This window comes from Crocuta crocuta, unplaced genomic scaffold (genome assembly GCF_008692635.1).
Source record: "Crocuta crocuta isolate KB4526 unplaced genomic scaffold, BGI_CrCroc_1.0 scaffold20, whole genome shotgun sequence".
Classification (NCBI taxonomy): domain Eukaryota; kingdom Metazoa; phylum Chordata; class Mammalia; order Carnivora; family Hyaenidae; genus Crocuta; species Crocuta crocuta.
Genome location: NW_027527932.1, coordinates 6373114 through 6389241, shown reverse-complemented (window position 1 = coordinate 6389241; position 16128 = coordinate 6373114). Strand labels below are relative to the sequence as shown.

At 41.9% G+C, this 16128-nt stretch overlaps 1 protein-coding gene across 1 annotated transcript in view; it reads right to left on the bottom strand.

Moving 5' to 3' along the window:
- Window positions 1-14700, bottom strand: part of CA8 (carbonic anhydrase 8) — a 133896-nt gene extending 119196 nt beyond the window's left edge. Inside the window, exon 1 of the mRNA XM_077751831.1 lies at window positions 14626-14700. Within this exon, the coding sequence (XP_077607957.1) occupies window positions 14626-14700 (75 nt within the window). The remainder of the gene's footprint in view (window positions 1-14625) is intronic.
- Window positions 14701-16128: the final 1428 nt, after the last annotated feature.

Sequence of the window (16128 nt, the reverse complement as noted above, 5' to 3'; positions counted from 1 at the left end):
AGTAACACGTCAGGAAATGTTTTCCAAAGAGCATATAATTCAGTGCCGCTGATAAAATGGCGTCCCACCAGCACTCTGGGCGCCTACTTCTTGATTCTCCCACGGGGGCTGCCACGTTTCCCACACAGCCATCCTTTCCCTCCACTGATACTCCCAACGCCTGCCGCAGAGGCCTTTCCTGTCCTGGCCATAGTCACAGCTGATAGGTCGCCTTTTGCTCTCCTCAGGATGAGAGCCAGAGCAATATTCCCAGCTGTGGAATATGCTACTTCTGGAACCCAAAGAGGCCCAGTAGGTATTGTGATTCCTTCTCCGTGGTAGAAAAGGGCCAGGTGTGCTACTTTGGAGATGTGTTGGCCCAGCCCTCACCACCAGATCCCTGAAAATTTTACAAATACGGCAACCACTCAGTCTACTGTATTCTTGGAAATGTCTACAGAATCTCTACATTCCATAGTAGGACTGGCCTTTTTCAGGGAATATCCAGAAACTCTTATCTTTCCTCCATCCCAATGGTTGTCATCTATAGAGTGCATGCGAACACATGTGAATGCTTGCCAAAATTCTCAAGCTCTGCCGGTGAAATCCTGATTCCAAATTTATCTGCACGAGCCCAGGAATCTGCGTTTTGCGAAAGCACCCACTCCCACCCCCTGGTGCCTCTGATGGACTTTAGGAAGCTCTGCTTTATGCCTTCGAACATGCTGTTCACTCCGTCTGTGATGCTATCCTGTCCTCACCTGGCCAACTCCCACTCATTCCTCAGGAGCCAGTTCCAACAAACGTCACCTCTTTTGTGATGCTTCTCCTAACTCTCCCCAGGTTGCAGTTAGTCCATCAAGGTACCACAGCAATTTTCATGCCTCTTTTAATTTCCATAGTTATTTATGTGAAGTCTTGTGTTCCCACAAGGCTGTGAACTTCTTCAGCACAGAGATTTTCATGTACCTTTTATGCCCAATGGTTATCCCAAAGCCAGGCACATACGTGGGAGGCACTCATCGCATATTTCTTGGGCTGCTGAGTGCATGATTCCTGGGGGATATAACCATGAAAATCATAACCGTGAATTGGTTCAGTTCCACAATGTAAAATGTTTGCATATCAACATTCATTCCTTTAATCTTCTCACTAAATGACTAATATATGCTTTCTCCTGAAATCTCATCCTATGCTTTCCTCAGTCCCCTTAAGGAGCTATAAGACAAGGTTCTAATCCCTTAAGGATCGACATTTGATAAGCACTTAAACAGCTCTAAACCGAGCAGAGCTTTTTCCTAAAGAGTTCCAGGAAAAGTTTCCTATGAGTTTCCCATCCATTTCATGGTTAATTCTTTTGCCAATTAATTATTAATTTGCTTGACCTGACCCATTTTTAAAGTGCTGCCAGTTCAGTCCTCTGTGGATCCATGTTTTTAATAAACCACAGCCTGACTGGGAGATACATCTTTACTCCGCCTTTGCCCTGTGAAATCCCACAAAGCTGAATTTCCTTCAAGCCACCCCAGATCCAGTTGTTATTGGTGATGGTGGTGGTAGTGGTGATGGTGGTGGTGTTATTGCCCCTTCTAAATGCTCTGATCCATTTTAGATAACAGCACACTGCCAACATGTTAATAGAACTCCATACCTGTGAAAGCTATTGGTCTTTGGAAGCAATGAATCAAATAAAACATCAGAGCGACATTTGATGCAACTTGAGAAATGAAATTAATTCCTCAGGAGCAGCCTGAGAAACTAAGAACCTCTGAGCAGAGCCTTGGTCTTGAGTGATATTTACTACCTTACTTGGATTTTAGCTACTGAAATGTGCTACGTAAACTCAACAAAAGCTACAAGGCACATTCTCTTTTATGTCACCAAACTATTTTCTCATACTGAAGAACCCTGGGAGCTTAATCCACCCTATGAGAAGCTTCTGTTACATTGAAATAGAATAAAGTCACTAAAAATTGGGTAACAACATCAAAACATGTATTGAGCTTTCTCTGTACAAGAGATACTAACAGCTGTCCTAAAAGAACAAAGAAATTATTTTTAATTACTTTTTGAGAATTTACTCCGCTAAACAAAATTAAAGACAAAAACAACATGAAATGTTTCCTATACACCTGAAGGTATACTGCTTATTACCAACAGGATAAAGTAAAATTTTCTTCTTAATAAAAGCATAAAATTATTGGGGCGCCTGGGTGGCTCAGTTGGTTAAGCATCCAACTTCGGCTCAGGTCATGATCTCACAGTTTGTGGGTTCGAGCCCCTCATCGGGCTCTGTGCTGACAGCCAGCTCAGAGCCTGGAGCCTGTTTCAGATTCTGTGTCTCCCTCTCTCTCTGACCCTCCCTTTCTCTCCCTCTCTCTCTCTCAGAAATAAAAAAAAATTAAAAAAAAATTTTTTTTAAAACCATAAAATTGTTTAAAAGTTACCTAATGCAAAATCACACTAGAAAAGCTCTTCTTTATTTGAATGGTCTCTTCAATCTTCCCTTGCTTTTTATGAGTAGATACTTGTCACTGAAGAGAAATCTGAATTCTAAAAGAACAGGAAGTGTTGTCCTATAGAGGACCAGATCCATTAATCTTGTTTATCACCGCTAACCTCTCTGTTGAACCAGTGACTGGGAACTATAGCAAACTTTTCCCTCTTTCAGAAAGAAAACAATGAGCTATGGAAACATTTCCAGTATAATCAAGCAGAAATTTACTGAAAGGAGCCATGAAGAATTTTTTTAACAATGCAAGAAAATAGTCAGTGATTTTAATACTTATCAAATCTTCACAGCTTCTGAATTATGCACCTGTAATAGTAGGAGAACGGATGGCGTATGTAGAACTATCAATTTTAAAAGAATGAATCTTCCACTAACCACATGGCTATTTACATTGACAGTTTGTCAGATGAATCAACAATTCCTTGGGCCAAATAAAAATAACTCCATTACAGAAATGCATTCCTCTGCTCCCGATTCTGACTTTTTTACCCTCTTACCACCAAAATAAATATACCTCTCTGTAAACATATTCATATATGCGGCAATGACAGTGAGTCACACATTGGAAGTTACTTTTTTGTTAAGGGCATCCTCCTCGTGAACCTACTTTGCAATTAAAATATTCCTAAAAGGAGTAACTAACATTATTATCTTACTGAAGGTTGTTTATCGCATCCTTCTTCTCTGTGACCCAGGTTGCAAGAGAGGAAGTGGGGAGGAGAGAAATGAAGTAAGTGGACAAGAAGGGGAAGTAGTGGCCTCAAAGACAAACAACCCTACCACACAACATTGTGAGCCCTGACAGCCAGCATTTGGGGTGCTTGCCAATGCATACGTGAGTTTTAGTTGCAAGCACAGTTCCAGAATGGTAAATACCATTCGTTGCCACTATCGGCTACTGAGAAGACACAGGAAGGACCAAATTATTGTCTCTCGGCATGCAGAGACTCATACCGTGCATGAGAAACATTTTCTTGGTGACAAGGAAGAACGCCATTGCTGTCTGCCCTCTGATTTGTTCAAATCCCAAAAGGAAATTTTGGTCTGACATATCGACAGTGTGCACTGCTTCATTGCATTTAATTCACTTACACTCACACCATGGGAGAGATTTGCGTGGGCCCAACTCTCTGTTGTTAGCTGTAAAGGACACAGATCCTGTCTCAAGAATCGATCGTTAATCACCCTCCACGCTGAAAGACTGACGTAGCGATGGTGGCAGCAGTGGTGGTGGTTTCCTTGAGGGACGAGTTAGCCAATGCTCTTTAACAGCGATGACACAATAGTTCTTTCCAAGCGGTGATAATAGATATGGGCAGCTGCAGACACAGCCTTCCTGTGCTAAATGATTTTATCACCTCACTAAAGAGAACTCTCCCCATGGAGCTGTACCCTACAGCAACTACGCCTGCAAAAGTTCCTTTTCTAGAAAGTGTTCCAAGCTCTAGATGAGTATTTCGGGGGAATTTTACCAGTTAAAGTCAAGAGGCAGCTTCTGAGTAGAAAATCAGTAGAAAGTGTTCAAAAGTCAGTACCCCATTTCAGCAGCTGTTTCAGGCAAGCTCAAGTACACATCCGAAGTCAGAATGGTCTGGAACTTGCTGTGGGGAAATATGGGCCCCTTATGACAGCTACCAAACAAACAGGGCTCCAACTTACACACGTTTCATCTGGTTCCCGCATGCCCTCATCTTTCTGCTATCAATACTTGGAAGATTTAAAAGGTAGTGACTTTTCTTGTATAGCACTGTCCTTTAAGTATATTTCTCTAAGCCTCACCCTGCCCGTCCACCGTACCACGAGTATGTCTGCTGGCATGCAGGAAATTCAGTTAAAGCGTAAAAGACGTTTGAATCTAACCAATATTTATACTGCAGCTGAGTGTGAGCCTTTCAAAGGCCTCAAAAATGTGCCATATTGTTGACCTACCAATTTCATTTCTAATAAGTTTTCCAACAAAAATAACTAGAGATTTGTGCAAGGATTTAGCTACAAGGATTCTTATTGTAGAGTTGTTTTATAATATAAAAATAAGTAAAAAACCTGAGTATACAGCTATGTGAAATCTTTAAATAATTTGTGGTGAAGCCACGCACTGGACTATTTTTGCTTTCAATTAATAGTAATTAGTCCATCTGACCAGGTGGGAAAATGTTTGTAGTGTAATGTTACACAAAAAAAGCTTAAAAGACAGCATTTTGAACTATGTCATCTGTAAGGGAGAAAAAATTAAAAGAACACACACCCAGACACTAAGTGGGATTATATGCGAAGAATGGACAACCAATGGCTTCTATAGCCTTCTCTTTGCCTTTCTCTCTCTTCCAAATAATCTACAATAAATATCTATTGGTTTTATAGTCACAAAAAAGAAATTTCCAAAATAGTAAAGTAAATTTAGAAGTGTAGACATTAGGGGCACCTGGGTGGCCTGGTTGGTTTAGTGTCTGACTTTGGCTCAGGTCATCATCTTACAGTTCATGAGTTTGAGCCTCAGATGAAACTCTGCTGTCAGCACTGAAGCCTGCTTCAGATCCTCTGTCCCCCTCTCTGCCTGTGCCCTGTTTGTGCTCACTCTCTCTCTCTTTCTATCTCAAAAATAAGTAAACATTAAAAAAAGAGAGAGAGAGAAGTGTAGAGTCAGTGGTTGGAAGCTCAGAGCTCTGGGAGAGCCAAGGTTTGCAATTATGTGTGTCACCTCTGTAATGTGTTAGGTGGAAATGTGTGCGGTTGCTACATCTGCGTTAACAAATGACAATGCTTCGATTCGCTTAAGTGGTTGAAAACAGATTTTTTGGAAGGAAATTTTGGATGAGTATTTAATGTTACTAGTGCGTCGAAGCAAAGAGCTAAGGAATAAAATGTTAGCTAAGGAGTAAAATGTAGGCAGTGACACGAAGCTTCCTGCAAGTGCTATGCTCAGATTTCTGGAAATAAGAACAAAGGTTGACAGTTCCTTTGACCCTGTACATGGACTGACTTTTCCTCGCCCCTAGAATCCTGTTGCCCACACGTCCAGGTGCTCCAAGCACTCATGCCCTGTGGGCTCAGCAGAGCGGGTGATGTGCACCTGAACAGTCTAGAACACCCAGCAAGCACCAGCCCCAATTGCTATGCACCAGTGCAGACAGGAGTTGAAGCAATTCAAACTCAAAGTGGAAGAAATGTCACTCAGGATGCAAATGGCTGAAGTAAAAAATACCAACCACAGGAGACTATGAGACGGAGCCAAAGCACAATTTTAAACTAGGTTTTGGTGGCAGCAAAGCATGGAAGTCATTAAACTCTGCCGAGTTGAATCCCAGCGAGGCCGCTACCCTACAGAAAGCGCTTAGGCATATGACCCTAGGCCTCAGCTTCCTCATATGCAATAGAGACACACCAGTCGATTCTCATATTCCCCTATAGTTATATTCTAGAGAGTTGCTAGAGATACAGAATGAGTGAACACTGAATCAGTGAGCCACTGTCCCCACTGGAATCACAGGGTTAGGTTCCTCCGAGACTCTGGTTAAAATAGTTTTGTCAACTTGTGAATACACAGGCTTGTTTTATGTGTGTGCTTGTGTAAAGACGCCTTGCTTGATATTGACTCATTAACATTGAACTCACTGCCAACCACCTGTACCCCGTGATAAGCAAAGCTTATCTAACACTTTTTCCCACAAGGCACATCGTGGCCTTCTTGCTCTCAGGAACACCGGACACTACGTCAGCCCTTTGCTTGGGGATCATTTTAAACAATGAAATGTCCAACATAAAACACAAAAATACAGAAGAACAGCGCTAAATAGACCACGAAAAGGACACTTGTTTGCAGTGTGAGCGCGGAAACAAGAAGGCAGAGCCTCACCTTGTCTCACCTCACCTGGGAACACATGCAGCAGATTTTTTCCTGCCCTGCATGTGTGCACACCCATGAGTAACTGCAGTGGTGCTGCGAGCCTTGAATTGGGATTACAAATAAATTTTAGCAAGCAGGTGAATTTCCAAATACACAAGCCCCACACACTGAAGATCGGTGTTAATAACAGCACCATCTTCAGCAAGTTATTGTAGAGATAAATGAAAAAGTACTTATCAAAAGATAATGAAATACTTTTTCATTTATCTCTACAATAACTTCCCACAGCATTGGGTACATGTATACCAAATATGTGCGGAGAAAATGACTGCTGGTTGGTAAAATAGTTGAAGCCCCTGTTAAGTTGTTCAGTATATAATTATACATATTCCCATACACCATACCTGAGTAGTCTAGAAAGAGGATTACAAAACAACCTAATGTTAAAATTACCTAATATAATGGTACAATTTTTTTGCCATGACTTTTTTAAATCATCTCTAAAAAATCCACTTAAACCATCTATGTTTTCTGTAACAGGTCTGTTGAGTTAACGTTAAGACCTCTAGGAGACCTGGAGGTGGGGAAACAGGAGAGAAGATTAATTGTTTTGCAAGAAAAACTGCCCTGACAGAGATTATTAACCCTCGCTCAGAAGTCGATGGTGCAATTTCCTCAATAAAACATTAATGGGACTCTAGAAAGGATGCTCCAGTGGAGTCTTTTTTTTCAACTTTAAGAACTAGGGCACCTGGGTGGCTCCGTTGGTTAAGCACCAACTATTGATTTCAGCTCAGGTCATAATGTCACAGTCGTGAGACTTCCATATATGTATATTCTTTCCCAATCTTGTCCTTTCTGTATATATGTATATGTATATATGTACATATATATGTATGTGTCTGTATATATATTTATACAGGGACATGATATATATATATATATAAGGACAGGATAGGGAAAGAATTTAATAAATAGAAACCAACATATTTGAGAGGTTGCTGGGTACAGAATGTTTGTGTCCCCCTAAATTTGTATGTTAAAATCCTAATCCCCAAAGATGATGGGATTAGTAGGTGGAGCCTCTCAGGGGTGCTTGGATGGATAGACCCCTCAGAATGGGATTAGAGCCATATGAACGAGGCTCCAGAGAGACCACATGAGGACACAGAGAGAAGGCGCCAGGTGTGAACCAGAAAGAGGCCCTTCACAGGACCAGGCTGGCTCACTCAGATTTCCTCCCTCCAGAACCGTGAGAAAGAGATGTTGGATAAGCCCCCTAGTCTATGCTATTTTGTTATAGCAGCCCACGGAGCAAGACAGAGGTGTTTTTCCACTTTTAGCTAATGGCTTCAGGAAAGAATCACTCTCAGAAATAGAACAAATTATATAAGAGAAGTGTTTTACATGTACCAATTACTAGGTTGCAGAAATTAATTCTTCACACTGTTTTAAAATATCTCATAGATAGGGGCTCCTGGGTAGCTCAGTTGGTTAAGCGTCCGACTTCAGCCGCGGGTCATGATCTCTCAGACCATGAGTTTGAGCCCCACGTCGGGCTCTGTGCTGACAGCTCAGAGCCTGGAGCCTGCTTTGGATTCTGTGTCTCCCTTTCTCTCTGCCCCTCCCCCATTCATACTGTCTCTCTCTGTCTCTCAAAAATAAACATTAAAAATTTTTTTAAAAATAAATAAAATATCTCATGGATAGAGATAGGGATAGAGATATACACATAGATACAAAGACACAGCAGCAATGGTCATCATTTTGGGGTCATGGAATCACTGTATTTGTCTCTCTATCATTTTCCACTTTTTTATAGCAAATACTGCTAGCATCTAGGACAGTGGTTCTCAATCTTGGCTGTACCCCTTAATCACCTCGGAGGCTTTTCTTCAAATGTCTCAGCCCCACCCCCAGGGATTCTGGTTAGTCTGTGGTAGGACCCAGACGCTAGTGTCTTTTAACTGTCCTCGAATGAGCAGACTGGTTGAAGATGCTGCTCTAGGAGTCCTTTCCTCCCCATCCCACCCCTTTGCTCTATCCTAAGAAGGAAGATCACTCAGATTTTAGAGATGAAGACAAGGGGCTTTAAACGAGCAAATGTGCTCTCTTCTCTCCACTGGCCGGCGCAGTGGTTTCTTGTTCCATTGAGATGCAAGTTCCCAGACTTAGCTGTGCACCGTAGGGCAAGGCCAACAGCGAACAGGGTGCCTTGCTCCAGGCCCGTCCCAGTCACCAGCCTCAGCCCTCCAGGAGTCCATCCCAGCTCCTGCTGCCCTGAAGAGGTGTTTGCAGCTAAAGCCCAACTCAGGAGAATGCAATTCTTTCCAACTTGATGTGTCTGTTATTCCCTGGAGTTAAAACACTCTCGGTAACCTCAGGAGGAAATGAGTGAGCTGGGTCAATAAAGGATTCAAAACTTTGTGTTCCTTAATCAAATACAGGTCTCCACTACCCAAAAGTTAGCCTTATGCCACTTTGCTTTTATGAAGGTCCAACATTACTACCTGTTTTCTCTAACCCAAAGAAATTTGAAGAGGATTTTCACTTTTACAAAGTGGTAACTGCTTCTTCACTTCACGACATTTCGGTTTACGACAGGTTTCATAGGAAGCTCTACTTATGGTTAGTGGGGGAAACCTGCCCCATCTAGTATCAGTCAACCCAGTGAACCCTTGACTTTTCACACACATGTTTTGCTTACACAATAAAAAATAATTTTTTAAGTAAAAAAAAAAAATCACTGCTTATTTGGGCAGTGATGAATACTGCTTATTTCAGTTACCAGCAAAAAATCCAGGGGAAGTCAGCCATTCCCTGGCTATGTATGGCCCTGTAGTTATATTTCACCAGACAGTTTTTCTATTAGATGGATTTAATAGGGATAGTATCTGAAAGAAAATGATGGAGAGAATAAAGAGAAGTTTCAGAGGTGGAATCTGTCCTAATGACCCAACGAAAACTGGGTAAAAGCTAGACTAAAACACGGGTAGGAAACTGTGCTTCCATCAAGAGGGTTAAATAACTTGTCTACGGTCAAGTTAGTTGGTAACAACCAGACCTGGGTATCTCAAGTAAATCAGTATTGGTCTTATTAATTGCAGTCGCCAAAGCACTTAGATTGAATTAATGAATACAGTCTTCTCAAACATAATGAAATCGTAATCTACAGAAAAACTGGAAAGAAACCCAAAGATTTACCAATAAATCAAAAATTCATAGAATATTAGCAAAATCAGTTTAATTGTTCTTGAAAAGAAAATTGAGAACCCAAGAGAAAAAAAAATAACTATCCTAATGTCACACACAAAATTATGTATGCTAGGAATAGACAAATTTTAATTTTCCATGGCCTTCTGAGATAAATATTAATATCCCCATTTTAGAGGCTCCAGGGAGGTTGAATAAACTTGCCGAAAGTCACAGAGCTGGTCACCATGGGAGTTTGAATTCAAATCTACAGCTGTGGAGCTCTCATAATTGAGTCATTGACTTCTCTGATGTCTCTCAAGTAGTTAGTGACAGAGCAGGGATTAGAGTCAGGAGAAAGATCATTTCACTACAAAATCAGGGTTTTGTTTATGGAAAAGATGAAACATTTAGAGAATAGCATTTCTCTTCCCTGCACCCAGGCCACACAGAGTAGCCCTGTGGGCTTGGTAGGCTCCTGCTCTGAGGTTCACCAAAGTCAACCACCTTACAGGATATATCCCTGAGACCGGATGAATTAAATGGGGAGAACGGAGGGCAAGAAGCTTGTTACTCAACAGATTTCATCATTTGCTTCCTAAAACTAAGATCTGAAGTTTAATATAGTGAACACCTTAGAAAGAGGAGGCAGAAACTCCTAGCCTTCTAGTAATTACAGCCTCTCAAGTTCCACCTGCATTTTCAGGGAAGGGGTCAGAGAGGCTAAAAGGGATATTGTAGTTTGGTACCGTTATTTTTGTTTGGTTGTCGTTATTACTTTTCAAATCCTGTATGTGATTTTAAAAAAGTAATGATTAGCTGTACACAAAACATAAGATGTTCTTCATCGGATTCTATTTTTAAAATGTAGCTTCCATCCCAAATGAGGCTTTGGTACAATTCTGAGAAGAGTAATATGAATGCACCCTGAGAAGCATGTATTAGAGGAACTGGACTTTGCTGTCAGCCCCTAAGTGTCTGAATTCCAACAAGGAATAATTTGGACGTGATTCCAGAAAAGTTTAGGATGTTGAGAGGAAATAGTTCTGCAATAATGCAGGGGTGCCCTAAAAACCTCTTCTCAAAGAGTTTATCTCCCTTTTGATGGAAGGCTAAATGAGGAGTTGATGAAATTCTGTGACTTGGGACACAGAAAACCATAAAATTCAGACTTGACACTTCTTGCCATTTCCTTTGTAACTAAATTGACTGCTCTTTTGTGTGCAATAATTTTGTTCTAATTTCAGAATTTTTAAAAAACCCCTTAATTGTCCATAGTAAAAACAAAGACTTTAGACAGATGTTTGTTTTCTGTGCTTGGCTGGTGATTTTTATATGTATTTATTTTCAACCACCGCTCTGAGTTTAGGCATTCCATCCAACCTTACTATATTGTAAACTCTCTAGATGGAAGAGTAGAAAAATAGCAAAAGTTGCCCCTGATTCAAAATCCTCCTTGAAAAATGATGGCAAGAATACGGACTTATTTGATAAGTAGAAATGAAAGATGATTATTTCATTACCTGCGAGATATGATGTATCTTCCAAAAATGAAACTATAATTTAACTAGAAAATGTTGCAGACAATCTATATCAATTCTCCATTACCCCAATTCAAGGCTGAATCAATATGTCTTTATTTCAACAGTAGGTACAGAACAGAGGGAGAAGGAACTATTTATTTGGATATCTAGACAAAAGAACAACGAGAAATTGCCCCTCCCCTCATCTCCTAATACTGGTCCTCAAGTGAGAGAGTTTCACGACCTGAGAGTTACTCCTCAGGATGAATGTAACTGAAAACGCATGGGAAGTTATGGTCATTCATTCTCTCCTCTTGAGCGAGTACCTGACCAGGCAGACATAGTAAGTCACTCGGCTTGTCCTTTGTGGAATTTTAGTGTCTAATTGGATCACAGACAGAATGTGAGCAGGTCAGTTATGCAAGAAAGAAGCCTCACCTTCTGGCCCCTTGAACGTCTTCTTCCCATGCCCCCTCCCCACAATATGCCCTGCCACACTCTCAACCCCTGTCGATCGGGGCAAGACTAGCTCTCCACTGGTCTTTATTTCCTAAAGCAGGAAGCTTTGCATATACTTGGGAAGAAAAGATTTGGCAATAATGGAAATCAAAGTATTTCTGTAGCCAGTTCAGCATGATCTGTAAACCATTGTATCCTTTTAAGCCAAAACTTACTTGTTTAATAACAGCAAGTTATTCCCTTTCTCTGCTTCCCTTTTTCATTGTTGGGGAAACAATACAACAGTATTCCATCCTAGAAAAGCTCCATACACAGTCTGACAATGGCTGCATCTTTTCCTTCACAGCTCATTAGCTTAGATAATTATTAACAGAATTTTTCTCTCTGTTTGTCGATGCCATTTGCAAATACGTCATGATTCCTTTCAGTGATCTTCTTAATCGATTTATAATTCAAGCTATGGCTTCACTATGTCCAATGGATTTTGCATTTGTAATATAGCACTATATAAAGTGCCTCTTAAGTCTACTAGGTTCCATTTGTCTTTGAGACCAGGTTTTGATCATCATATTTATTTCTTATTGATACGACCTCACTAATGTAAGCAATGAGGTATAATAACCAGAATGCTTTGTTAGACCCCATGGAGAGGAAAATGTGTATGTTTTCAATACTAAAATTAGAGAGCTAAACTAGGATAAAGCTATGTAAGAGATACTCCTTTAATTCACATCTGAGATGGGGCGCCTGGGTGGCTCAGTCGGTTAAGCATCCGACTTCAGCTCAGGTCACGACCTCACGGTTTATGGGTTCAAGCCCCACATCGGGCTCTGGGCTGACAGCTAGCTCAGAGCCTGGAGCCTGCTTCACACTCTGTGTCTCCCTCTCCCTCTGACCCTCCCCTGCTCACACTGTTTATCTCTCTCTCTCAGAAATAAATAAAACATTAAAGAAAAAAATTTTTTAATTTACATCTGAGTCTTGTGACTTGTAACTAAGGTACATAAATAAAACATACTAAGTTGAGAATGACTACTATCCATGAGAGTTGGTAATTAAGAGTAAGGGAGAGGTGAAGTGGGGATGAATTTCAGAATAAAATGTAGTCCAGGAGTGTGGGAATGGGTGGGGAATACATACGTGGGCGATGTCACCCATCACTAATATGCTGTCACAGTGGGGACAAATCAAGGACACGATACTTTCCAAGTCCCACTAGTGTGTTAGAGACTTCTCAGTTTAACTGAGTGTGAATATGCCTGTTTGTGCCCTTGATGTCCTTGGGTTTTTTGTTTTTTGTTTTTTTAAGTAGGCTCCACATCCAGTGTGGAGCCCAACCCCGGGCTTAAACTCACAACTCTGAGATCAAGACCTGAGCTGAGATCAAGAGCTCAATGCTTAATGGACTGAGCCACCCAGGCGCCCTTGTAAACCTTGATTTCTTTTTCTTTTTTTTCTTTTTTTTTTTAATGTTTTTATTTATTTCTAGGAGAGAGAGAGAGAGACAGCGTGAGCAGGGGAGGGTCAGAGAGAGAGGGAGTCACAGACTGAAACAGGCTCCAGGCTCTGAGCCGGCAGTCAGCACAGAGCCCGACGCGGGGCTCGAACCCACGAACCACGAGATCATGACCTGAGCGAAAGTCGGACGCTTAACCGACTAAGCCACCCAGGTGCCCCTGTAAACCTTGATTTCTTAACAAAAATTGAATGCCACATGCTTCTAACTGTTGCTTCTTGGCAGTTACTGCTAACTACTTTTTCCACCCAAGTTGGGAGAACTGTCAGAAATCCAGACCAGCGTTGTTCCTGGTCACTCTTCACTTCCTCCCTCTTATCTCTTCTCTGACGTTCACCTCTCTTCCTTTCACTGCCATGTTCTAGTCAGTCATGAAGAGACTGTGTATTTTGTGCTTTATTTTGATGTGTTAGTCCCATTTCTGAAAACGAAATAACTCCAAGAAAGAGAAAAAAATCACAACCCAAACAAGACAGATATACAAAATAAGTAAGAAAAAAAAGTAAGTGACAAAAACCAGTGGGTTGGTTTTAGGCATTTTCTTTTGCTATCTAGTCCTGAGAGGAAAAATTAATTCACCTCTATGTGTCTCATTTGTCCGTTTGTAAAAATCGTGTAGTATTTGTGTGCGTTTCTGTTTTCTAAAAGTCATAATAAGCAGAATTATGTAACAAGTGTTGCCATTTGCACTGCAAACAATTGTGCTTGAATTCCAGAAACATCTGGAAGGGCAGGAGAACTTATTTTGTTAAAGGGATGAAATCATGATTCCGCCAGGATCACTTCCAATTATACACCTGGGGTTCTCTTTCTACACTATACTGCTTTTAAGGAGTAGTTACTAAACACCAAGTTTTTTAATGTTATTTCTGTGGGAGAATGAGAGAGAGGGAGCACTCAGAAGATGAGCAGGGACAGAGAGAGGGGGAGAGAGAGATTCCCAAGCAGGCTCTGTGCTGTCAGTGCAGAGCCCAATACGGGGCTCGATCCCACGAACTGTGAGATCATGACCTGAGTTGAGATCAAGAGTTGGCCACTTAACCTACTGAGCCACCCAGGCGCCCCTCATCACCAAGCTTCCTTTTTTTTTTTAATTTTATTTATTTGTAGGACAGAGAGAGAGAGACAGCGTGAGCAGGGGAGGGTCAGAGAGAGAGGGAGTCACAGACTGAAACAGGCTCCAGGCTCTGAGCTGGCAGTCAGCACAGAGCCCGACGCGGGACTCGAACCCACGAACCGCGAGATCAGATCCCGTCCCTTCCCTATGAGCACCTTGACCTTGGTGTAGGAAACCAAGGTAGGCCGAGAAATAAGCGTTCTCCGAAGGTCTGTCATTCACAGTTCAGCCCTGCGCCTGACTTTGAGCTTCCTCTGCCCTGTGGCTGAAGATAATTGAGGCTAGGGCTTGGGCATGATGGTGGAGGTCTCTAAATGTACACAGAAGCTCTCTGATTCTCACACTTCCCTTTAAAAATTGCAGTTAACCTAAGCCTGCCATTTTCTTGCTTCGTGCATCAATAGTGTCCAGGAACAGCCGTTGCTATGCGACTCCGCTGTCTTCGTTTTGTTTCCCCCCAGAGCGTTCAAATGCCAGACATACTCCACAGTCGTGCATCCCTTCTACTCGTTTGCCACTGCGGTTCACGTGTGTCTTGGCCGTGACACCACGGCGCATGAGGGGGGCGCCAGTGCCTCTGCTCCTGCAGGGATGGGTCCTCACTGCCAGCCGAGGCGTCCAGCTCCAGTGTCCCACCCTAACCAACCCCTGGGGGATGGGTGCCCGGAACAACAGATGGCCCTGCAGAGTTGTCTGCACTTTGAGGCAGGGGGGCGGGGTGTGTACTCTGCTATCAGTCCCACCCTGATTCTGGCAATATTGAATCTAGAACAGTATGAATCGTCTGTGCCTTGAAGATGTCACTTCATCCCGGGTCTTTGATCTTGGGCAAATTGCTTACGTCTTCTAAACCTCAGAAAGCTTCTCTGAAAACGGGGATATGAACTTCCATTTCAGAAGATCATTGGGAGAACTAAAGGAAACAAATAGATGTAAAGTCTTTGAGTGACACACTCGTATCAGTGGCAGAATGAGCACTGTGAATGTCCATTCCCAGTCCTCTCCCTCAGTCCCAACACGGAACTGCCCTTGGTCTGCAGCAAGGTCACCTTTCTGAATGCGGATGAGCTGTGTCAATTCTCCCTTCCTTCACATCTCACGAGTCTGCTGTCCTGCTCAGAAACCTACTCACACAAGAGTATTCTCTTTAATCGTGGCCAAACGCACACGGCATAAAACTTAGCATTTTATTTTTGAGAGTTCAGTTATTGTTAAGGGTGTTCGCATCGTTGGGCAACCAATCTCTAGGACTTTTTCATCTTATAAAACTGAAACTCTGTCTATTAGAAACCACCTCTCATTCCCCCTCCGCCCAGCCCCTGGCAACCTTTCTACTTTCCGTCCCCATGAATCTGACAACTTTAGATACCTCATGTAAGCGGAATGGTGCAGTGTTTGCTTTCTTGTAACTGGCTTATTTCATTCAGCATGATGTCCTTAAGGTTCATGCATGGTGGAGTACGTCTCAGAATTTCCTCCCCTCTTAAGGATGAATAATAAATATTCTGTCTTCTATACGTATATGTCCATACTTTGTGTTTCCATTTATCCGCCCATGTACCCACACTTGGATTGCTTCCACTTTTTGGCTACTGTGAATAGTGATACTATGAACATGGCTGCAAAAATATCTCTTCAAGTGCATGCATTCGGCACAATTGCTGGATTGTATGGTCGTTCTATTTTAATCTTTTGAGGAACTTTCATACTATTTTCCATAGTGACCCCACCATTTTACATTCTCATCAACAGTACCTAGGGCTTCCGGTCTCTTCATCTCCATATTCTTGCAAGCACTCACTATCTTCTGGTTTTGTTTTTGTTTTTATATTAGCCATCCTGATGTGTGTGGAGAATACTTTTTAAGCTAGTTAATATCATTAAAATTTAACACTTAGTTAGTCTCTGTAATGCTTAATTTTATGTGTCAGCTTGACTGGGCTAAGGGATGCCCAGAGAGCTGAGAACACATTATTTTTGCATGCA